This window comes from Brassica napus, chromosome C1 (genome assembly GCF_020379485.1).
Source record: "Brassica napus cultivar Da-Ae chromosome C1, Da-Ae, whole genome shotgun sequence".
Lineage (NCBI taxonomy): Eukaryota > Viridiplantae > Streptophyta > Magnoliopsida > Brassicales > Brassicaceae > Brassica > Brassica napus.
Genome location: NC_063444.1, coordinates 36586981 through 36597426, shown reverse-complemented (window position 1 = coordinate 36597426; position 10446 = coordinate 36586981). Strand labels below are relative to the sequence as shown.

Below are 10446 nucleotides of genomic sequence, written 5' to 3'. Positions count from 1 at the left end.
GAACACTCAAGGCGAACAGTCCCGAGACTATTCTCAAGCGGAACAAGCAGACGGAGTGATCCCGAGGTTGTTCCCGACAAATAAGGAAGCTCCTATTTCGGGAATTAAAGCCATGTTGCCCTAGTATCTTTCCTACCTATTGGCGCCTCCATATAAAGACACCATCTATCATATTTTATTAATTACGCTATTTTTTACAAGAGAACTATTAGCTTTTACGATCTGCAACTTGTAAGGGAGAAGAATCCATTCTCGCATAGAGAAGACCATCTGAACCCTTTGTTTACTACTCTTATTATTATGCAGTTTCATTCAGAATCTATGTCTTTGATTGCTTGCATCATGATCGAGTAGTGATCTAGCTCGCCTAGGGTTCTAGGGTGTTGAAATATGAGCTAAACATAGATAAGCTATTCTTGATTATTCTTCATTCATACTATTCTTAAGGCTTCCATTAATCTGATCACTTGATGTTAGATCCTAAGTTTATCGCCTAGCTAACCGCTTAGGAGATAGCTTGACATGTATTGAATGAGCTTAGTATCCCTAATCAGCGAAAGTAGATATTAGGGTAGTAAGTGAACTGATCGGACCTGATCTCTAAGGCTTGCAGTCGTTTCTCATCTCAACGACAGTTAGATGATGGGATCGACCAACAAAGAGATCACCACCACGACAGTGGGGTGTTCCAGCTGAGTGATCTGAGTTCTAGAAAGCACTGCATCGCGCTTGAATAATTGTTTGGCTCTCGCTCAACACCCAATGAAATACCCTAGGCTAGCTTCTTGTTAAATTGAATCAAACTCTAGTTTACTTGTTTTCCGCGTCACCAATTGAATTGAAAACCATTTTCTTCTTAGCTTGACATTGAACTTATAAGAGTAAAGTGTAGACTGGTCCTTTGGATTGAATCTAAAGTACTATAATCACAACTGTTAACTTGGCAGTAGCAAAGATTTATATTTAGTGTATCAAGTTTTGGCGCCGTTGCGACGGGGACCAGATTTTTTTACCTCTACTTTTCGGTTTCAATTTAAGTCTAAGATATCTAACTCGCCTCTTTTTCTTTGTCACAGCTAATGATCCAGGTGCATGACCAGTAGACATACTCGGAGCAACGCACAAGGACCATTGCATCAGCTCACCAACGAAGAACTAGCGAGATTAGAACGTCAGAACCGTCAACTGCCTAGACCTACAAGCACCAACATGGGTGATCATCAGGATGATCTTACTGCTGCGTTTGCACTCATGCAACAACAGATGCAGCAGATGCAGCAAACTATCCAAGCGAACGCTGCAAACCAACGTAATGCACCGGAGGAAGCTGATCAGATTGGCCAAAGGAATCTCTTGCGTAATTTACCTGCTACGCAATCCGCGATCAACCCTCCACCTGCGCTAGACAAGACTTTGAGATCAAGCCCGCCTTGATAGGTCTGGTGCTGAGGAAGATCTTCAATGGACTTCCTGCAGAAATTCCGATGGAGCACATTGAAAACTTTGAGAAGATGTGTGGGTTCACTAAGGCGAATGGAGTACCACCAGATTACATCAAGTGTACCCTGTTCCCTTTCTCTCTCGATGGGAAGGCTGCTCGCTGGCTAGATTCCCTACCCACTGGATCGCTCACCACATGGGAACAAGTCAGATCCGCTTTCTTGAGCCATTTCTACACGAAGTCAAAGACAGCAGCTCTGAGACAGAAGATCGCCACCTTTAAACAGCTGGTAGATGAGCCGTTCTGCGACGCTTGGGAGCGATTTAACGTCTACCGCAGGGAGTGCCCACATCACGGTTTTGAAGAAGACTATCTACTCGGAGTGTTCTACGATGGAGTAGGTTGGGAGTACAGGAATGCTTTAAACTCAGCCAGTAATGGAAATTTCATGACCCAATCCACTCAAGGCGCTTTCGCGCTGATTGAGAACATGGCCTCAAGCTCAGCTGACAGCAACCGAGAGACTGACCGCACCCAAAAGGTGAACAGCATCGACAATAGCAAAATAGATGAGCTCTCTGCCAAGGTCGATCAACTGATAAAGATTAATCAGAACCATGTCTTCATCATGGAAGAATCCCCTCAGGATAAAGGAACCACAGACACTACATCAGAAGCAGACCAGGCGACTGAGGACCATCATGAGGTTAGCTATGTGAATGGACAAGGATGGCAGTTCAAGAACTACCACCCGAACCCTAACGTGAGGAACAACCCCCACCTGTTCAACAACCCTAAACCCGATGGTAACGCAGAAAATGCTCAAGGCAATCAGGTTCAGAACAGTGGCTACCAACGGGGGTATGGAAATCAAGGAAGAACATTTGTCCTCAGCCCAGCTCAGAATACTCAGTTCCACAACCAGAAACAACCGACTAACCAGCAGCCTGCACAGCCTGCTCAAACTGCTCCACAGGACGAGATGAAGAGTCTTGCCAATATGATGAGCCAGCTGCTCCAAGGACAGCAGATCCAGGGAAAAGCACTGAATCAGGTCACAAACGACATCAATACCCGAATGAATCACATGTTCAATGACCTGAGTGCCAAATATGATAATGTCTCGAGCCATATGAGGCAGATGGATATTCAGATTGCTCAGACTGCTGAGAGTGTGAAAAGACAGCAAGGCACTCTTCCTGGAAAAACAGATAAAAATCCCAAGGAGTGCAATGCAGTCGCGCTTAGGAGTGGGAAGCAATTAACTGATCTGGCGCCCAAGAGATTCACAACAGCTGAAAAGGGGAAGCAGAAAGAGTTAGAACAACCACCAGTAACCGCACCAACAGACGAGGAAGAAGCAGGGCTTCCTGCTAAACATACTCCGACCACTACAGAGCAGCCTACTGTGGTTGTTCGCCCAGCTGCAGAACCTGTACCACCCGTGACTATGTGCCTAAGGTTCCGTACCCTGTTCCTGCTAAGGCCACACGCAAGGACAAGGAGGAGATGAAATGTAGGAAGATGCTGGAATACATAACAGTCAGACTCCCTCTCATGAGTGCAATCCAGATGATGCCATCCATGAGTAGCTTTGTGAAAGGACTTATTTCTGGAAAGATAACCGATGACAGTGAGTTCATGGTGGTCTCAAAAGAGTGCAGCGCTGTTCTCCAGAACAAAAGGATCAAGAAACTGGGTGACCCTGGAAAATTTGTCCTATCCATCCAAATAGGGAGAACAGTCTTCTCATGTTCGCTAGTCGATCTGGGATCAAGCATCAACCTCATGCCATACTCTGTGGCTAAGCGCCTTGGATTCACGGATTTCAAACCTACCAGGATGTCCCTAGTGTTTGCTGATCGATCAGTGAAATCTCCGGTCGGAATTATCGAGGATATCCAAGTTCTTGTTGGGAACACGCTTGCCCTGCCGATTTCGTTGTTCTGGAACTCGAGGAAGAGTCAAAGGATCCTCTGATCCTAGGCAGACCATTCCTATGCACTGTCGGAGCTATCATAGATGTGCGACAAGGAAAAATCGACCTCCACCTAGGAGACATTGTGATGAGGTTCGAGATGAATCAGATGCTCAAGAAACCTATGTTGGATGGACAAACCTTCACTGTCCAAGAGGAGGGTGATCCGCTGGAACCAAGTGATCAGATGATTGAGGAGATCCTTACAGATGATCCGCTGGAACTAGCCTTGACTAGAGCTGAAGCAGAACAGAATGTCCAGAACATCGACGCTGATGGGTACGCTAAGATGTTGGACTCCGCCAGAACCATGGAAAGATTAGTGGCATATCTCAGTCTGGGGGAGAACAATGCTTCAGACTCATCGAGCTCGCTTGTTCCACCAAGTCGGAACAATGACCCGTGGAGTGAATCCGAAGCTCCAAAAGTCGAGCTCAAAACACTCCCTAAGGGGCTCAGGTACGCATTTCTTGGACCAAATTCTACATACCCAGTAATCGTGAATGCTGACCTGAACAATGCTGAAACTGCTCTTCTCCTATGCGAACTTAGGAAATATCGAAAGGCATTAGGATATTCTCTAGCTGATATACCTGGCATTTCACCTGATCTGTGCATGCATAGAATACACCTAGAAGATGAATCAATGACTTCTGTAGAACATCAGAGGAGGTTAAACCCAAATCTGAAAGATGTTGTTAAGAAGGAGATAAAGAAACTTCTAGAAGCTGGTGTAATCTATGCGATCTCTGATAGTAAGTGGGTTAGTCCTGTTCATGTAGTGCCTAAGAAAGGAGGGATCACTGTTATAACCAATGAAAAGAATGAATTAATCCCTACTAGAACAGTAACTGGTCATCGCATGTGCATCGATTTCCGTAAATTGAATGCTGCGACCCGCAAGGATCACTTTCCACTCCCCTTCATTGATCAAATGCTTGAAAGATTGGCTAACCACCCTTACTATTGCTTTTTAGATGGTTATTCAGGTTTTTTTCAGATTCCCATCCACCCAGACGATCAGGAAAAGACGACGTTCACATGTCCTTACGGAACATATGCCTACAGGAGGATGCCTTTCGGGCTGTGCAATGCTCCAGCGACCTTTCAACGCTGCATGATGTCGATTTTCACTGATCTAATTGAAGACATAATGGAGGTTTTCATGGACGATTTCAGCGTCTATGGAAGCTCCTTTAGTGTCTGTTTGTCAAACTTGTGTAGGGTTCTGAAGCGATGCGAGGAGAAGCATCTCGTGCTTAATTGGGAAAAATGCCATTTCATGGTCAGAGATGGGATTGTTCTAGGACATAAGATTTCAGAAAAGGGCATCGAAGTGGACAAGGCAAAGATCGATATCATGATGAGTCTGCAGCCACCAACTTCAGTGAGGGGAATAAAAAGCTTTTTGGGACATGCTGGTTTTTACAGAAGATTCATCCAGGACTTCTCGAGAATCGCAAGACCACTCACTAGACTGCTCTGCAAGGAAACAAAGTTTGACTTCGACAGCGAGTGCTTAGCTTCATTTCACACGATCAAGGGAGCTCTAGTCAGTGCACCGGTTGTCCAACCCCCAGACTGGGACCTCCCTTTCGAGATCATGACAGACGCGAGTGACTTTTCAGTAGGAGCAGTGCTTGGCCAGCGGAAGGATAAGAAGCTCCATGTGATCTACTACGCGAGTAAGACATTGGATGAAGCTCAATGTAGGTATGCTACAACGGAGAAGGAACTCCTGGCCATCGTCTATGCTTTTGAGAAGTTTCGATCATATCTAGTTGGGTCTAAGGTGATAGTCCACACTGATCATGCAGCTCTCAAGTACATGCTCACGAAAAAAGATGCCAAACCGCGGCTCCTGAGATGGATTCTCCTCCTTCAAGAATTTGACCTGGAAATAAGAGACAAGAAGGGGGTAGAAAATGGAGTAGCGGACCACCTTTCCAGAATGAAAATAAACGATGATACTGTGATTGACGAAGAGCAACCAGTGGAACACGTAAGATTGGTCTTTGCTATTCGGAACAACCAATGCGCATGGAAACGGCTTGTTCTCCACAACCAGAGCAGTTTGTCGCAGTAATCCAGAAGCAACATCCTGATCTACCGTGGTTTGCTGAGATTGCAAATTTCCTAGCCGCTGAAAAAGAGCCTCAGAAGTTCACAGGGAACGAGAAGAGAAAATTCTTAAGAGAGGCAAGGCACTACTTTTGGGATGAGCCTTACCTATACCGACAATGCAAGGATGGGATCTTCAGACGATGCGTTCCAGAGGCTGAAATTCCAGGTATCCTACACCACTGCCACGGATCTTCCTACGCTGGACACTTTGCCACATTCAAAACAGTCTCCAAAATTCTCCAAGCGGGATTCTGGTGGCCAACAATGTTCAGAGATGCTCACACCTTCATATCCAGATGCAATGCATGCCAGCGAATGGGCAGTATCAGCAAAAGGAATGAGATGCCTCAGAATTACATATTGGAAGTTGAGGTGTTCGACTGCTGGGGAATAGATTTTATGGGACCTTTCCCACCTTCTCACAAGAACGAGTACATCCTGGTTGCAGTCGACTATGTCTCCAAGTGGGTAGAAGCGATTGCTAGTCCGACCAACGACGCACGAGTTGTAACCAAGATGTTCACCTCCATCATCTTTCCAAGATTTGGAGTACCTAGAGTGGTTATCAGCGATGGTGGAACTCACTTCATCAACAGAGTGTTCCAAGGATTACTGAGCAAGAACGGCGTGAAACACAAGGTTGCAACCGCCTACCATCCCCAAACGAGTGGCCAAGTGGAAATTTCCAACAGAGAGATCAAGAACATTCTACAGAAAACAGTCAATACCACGCGTAAGGATTGGTCCATCAAACTTGACGACGCTCTTTGGGCCTACAGAACAGCCTATAAAACCCCATTAGGGACCACTCCCTATCATCTGGTCTATGGCAAGGCATGTCACCTACCTGTGGAGCTAGAGTATAAGGCAGCTTGGGCAGTCAAGCTGCTTAACTTCGATATCAAACCTGCTAAGGAGAGGCGAACAATTCAAATCCATGAGTTGGAGGAGATTAGGCATCTGGCCTATGAGAGCTCCAAAATCTACAAAGAAAAAACCAAAGCATTCCATGACAAGCGGATCATCAGCAGGAGCTTTGCTCCGAATGATCAGGTCTTACTCTTCAACTCAAGGATAAAGCTGTTCCCTGGAAAGCTAAAATCCAGATGGTCAGGACCTTTCACCATCAAGGAGGTTCGCCCCTATGGAGCTGTAGTGTTGCTGGACACAAGAGGAGGAGAATTTGTTGTTAATGGTCAGCGACTCAAGCCTTACCTTGCTGACACAACAATCGCTGAAGGTGTAGAAATACCCTTAAGCGATCCCCTTCAAGCCTAATCGGCTCACAAAAGTCAAGCTAGTGACTGAAAAGAAGCGCTTGGTGGGAGGCAACCCACTGGTGAGTGTAAATATTTCTTTTACTTTCTAAAAAAAAAAAAAAAAAAAAAAAAAACTAACTTGCAGGAAGAAAAATCGAGCACTTCTCAGGAGAACACTCCAGCGCTTGTTCCACTGATTGTTCCCAGGTAAGTGCTCGAACAAAAAAAAAAAAAAAAAAAAAAAAAAAAGAGAAAAGGAACCCACTAACTTTACCCCTCCCCCCCCCCCCAATTATCTCTAACGCCGCAAAACAACCTCAAAGAACCCTAAATCGAAAATTTCATCTCCTATTTTTCTTCATCGATTTTGTTCTAATCTCTTGGATCCTCTAGAGATCGGTTGGGTTTTGCAGGAATCGTCAATCAACTCAAGATGCCTCCAAAAACAAGGATTCCGAAAGCACTCAAAGCCTCTCGCGGAGCAGCCACGCCTTCTCGTTCCGCGAATGTTCCATCCACCTATCCATGGCCGAACAAAGCTGAGGGTCAACCGATTAACATCAATGACCCACTACTCCTTGACTACAATTGTGAGGGGTGGTACAAGGAATCCGCAGCGAGGTACAACAGGCTTCTCGCAGCAGAAATCTTGCCCACACGATTTGCTCACGAGGAGACCTTAGCTGTTCTCGGCCTCGAGTCTGACGTCTTCGACACGCTCGACGTTATGGGCCTCGCTCCTCTCTGCTACCAAGCAAAAGTTCTCTATCCAGATTTGGTTCGGCAAGTGCTCGCAACAGCTCAGATCAGTTACCAGAACCCAACCGCGCCAACGTACGAGAACTGCTCCTTCTCCTTCATGGCTGACGGCAAGTTCTGCTCCATCTCTCTCCACAATCTAAACGAACTACTCGAGATCGCAGACACGCCAAGAGAGGTCGCAGTTGAGAAAAAGTTCGCGCCAGCAAACGCCTTTTGGGATCTCATTACGACAGGGAAGTTCACATCTCGCAAGGCTTATCAATCACAAATCCGAAACCCCACTCTGCGTATCATTGCCAAGATCTTCTCGAACATACTCTTCGCAAAGGAACTCACCTCCAAGGTCACAAACGGCGAGCTGCAGGTTCTATACACAGGGCTCGAGGATGAAATCCGTAGAGACAGAGTCATACCGATTCAGGTTGTGAAGACTAACCCTGGATTCCTTCTCATCTCGATGCTCACTGAGCGCAAGGATTCCTTGCTCCAAACAGAAGAAAAGAAAGACCGCTGCGGCAGTATTCTCACGCCCTTGTTCAAACACTTCGACATCAACCTGGATTCCTACACGGTTGTTCCTGAGCTTGAGTACATCGATACCGCTTACTTGATCACATGCCACATCCTACGCGACGAGAGCACATACAAGTTCGCAGACAAGGACGGGAACTCTCTCTACTGCAAGTTCCCTCTTCCTGGGTTAACAGACTTCACAACCTTGGAAAACATAGTGTTCTTGCCAGACGCAGAACACTTGTGCGACGACCCACGTAAGCCAGTTCCATAACCGAATGCGACCAGGGATGATGTGGAGGATATGGCTCCACCTGCTGAGGGTGCTTATGACCTGGAGGACCTCACGGATGTTACTGATGATCACGCCTACCAACGTTGGATGGTGGACTCTCAGAAGAAAAACAACAGCCTCATGAAGAGGATCCTCAGAGCACTCACTGGAGGCTGCATCGGAAGTCAGGATGAGCAGACGACGCAGGGAACAAGGCGCCCAGGCAAAGAACCAGCGGGCACTTCAACTGGAGAAGAGAGACTTCCGAGGAATAGGAGAACAACCGGCCACTCCAGCAGTGGTGATTCAGACTGAGTCCGAACGGACGATTCCAATTCCCTTGTTTTATCCATCAAAACTATTTATTTCCTTGCTATTTGTTTCTGTTTGGTGTGTTTTTATTGAGTCAATCCTTAGGATTTATTTTCACAGCCAGGGATGGTGTGAAGTAAGTCTGGGGGAGAAACTCTGTACGATTTCCATGTTTTAATTGAGTCAGTCCCTAGGATCGAGTCAGTCCAGTCAAACTTATTGTGGTAATCAGGACCTTATTTTGTGATGATTTCTTAACCACCTCGTGCTTTAACCTTCTTATTCAGTGACCTTAGCAGTGATAAAAGACCCACACATGGACCTGGAACACCCTGACTTATCTCATTTGATACTCCGGAAGTTCTCCACCGATCAGGTTACACTGGGTAGACTCAACTCCACTATATCTGAACCTAATCTGGACTTTAATTCTTCTTGTTATGGGCACTAGATCAGGGAAACGAGACCTATACTCAGGACTTCTTATCCTTTATATCCATCTTGTTGTTCCTGAGTAGCTAGCTCATCTTTAGCTAGTTCCCACCTTGTACCTTAGCCTTTATTCCACCTTCATGCATTTGTTTTTCAGTGCCATATGTGCAGATATTGCAAAAAGGTCGGAGAGGAAAGGATCAACACAGCCTCCTACTCGTTACTGCTGCAGAAATTATGTCAGAAAGGAGAACAAGCAGATTAAGGGAGCAACCGCTCTATAACCAATGAACTGTGCAAGAGCAGGGGTGGAGAACCAGAATGGTTGCGAAATCAGAACCACCAGTGGCACTCAGAACGATCATGTATTACCTCCTTCTTCGTCACATCACAATATCAACATTCAAAAAAAAAAAAAAAAAAACGAGATTAATGTGATGGAGAAGGGGAAGAAAGAAAAGAAACATGGAGCCACTGGAAAGGTCGAGCAAGAAGTTGGTACCAAGTATTGAAGAGTGTGTAGAGGAAAGTGGAAAGCAGAACAATCAGTTGCTTGTTCCGTCATCAGAACAGTCGCACCAGATATAGCAAAAACGAGTAGAGGCTGTGGACATCAATGGATCTATCCTCTCTTGCCATTTTCTGTGATATCCTGCATCCCCTAAGAAATTGGTAACCCCTAAACACTCTTAGCTCCACCATATATAAAAAAAAAAAAAAAAAGCATGTTCCATACCTAGACCGTCCACCCTGAGTAGCGCCTATGACAAGAAGCTCACGAAAATTCTAATTGAACAAATGGAGTTTGATCTCGAAAGTGTCGCTTTTTCAGGTCAAGATGTAGAGTAAGGAGCCGATCTGTGAACAGCGATCAGGGGTTCCCAGTAAGTGTGTGTGGTCCTAATCTATTGCTTGTATGGTTCAGAGATTTGTGGTAAGAGTATGGTTGCTGAGAATAAGCGAGTTCCCACACTTTCAAACTTTTCTCCCTGTTCTTGATACTTGCCTTGTTCGAGGACAAACAAGGATCTAAGTCTGGGGGGAATTGATATATGGTGTTTTTCACATCATTGTATAGGTGTTTTCGTATTGATTCGAGTCCTTAATCCGTGTCAGTCTAGTTCTTTTTGATCTTTTACAGGTCTGGAGGTGGTAGAAGAGTGAAGAGAGGGTGCTTGGAGAGAAGCTGTCCTTTTGGAGCATTCCTGCGAAGAACACTCAAGGCGAACAGTCCCGAGACTATTCTCAAGCGGAACAAGCAGACAGAGTGATCCCGAGGTTGTTCCCGACAAATAAGGAAGCTCCTATTTCGGGAATTAAAGCCCTGTTGCCCTAATATCTTTCCTACCTA

General features: G+C 45.7%; 1 protein-coding gene and 1 non-coding gene across 2 annotated transcripts; one reads left to right on the top strand and one right to left on the bottom strand.

Moving 5' to 3' along the window:
* Positions 1-1484: 1484 nt before the first annotated feature.
* Positions 1485-3421, top strand: LOC125579976. The gene is made up of 2 exons (XM_048743901.1): positions 1485-2876; positions 2927-3421. The coding sequence occupies exons 1-2, from the start codon at positions 1485-1487 to the stop codon at positions 3419-3421; spliced, it is 1887 nt and encodes a 628-aa protein (XP_048599858.1).
* Positions 1695-1801, bottom strand: LOC125581144. Its single transcript, XR_007318855.1, has one exon. It is a non-coding gene; the product is annotated as a small nucleolar RNA R71 (small nucleolar RNA).
* Positions 3422-10446: the final 7025 nt, after the last annotated feature.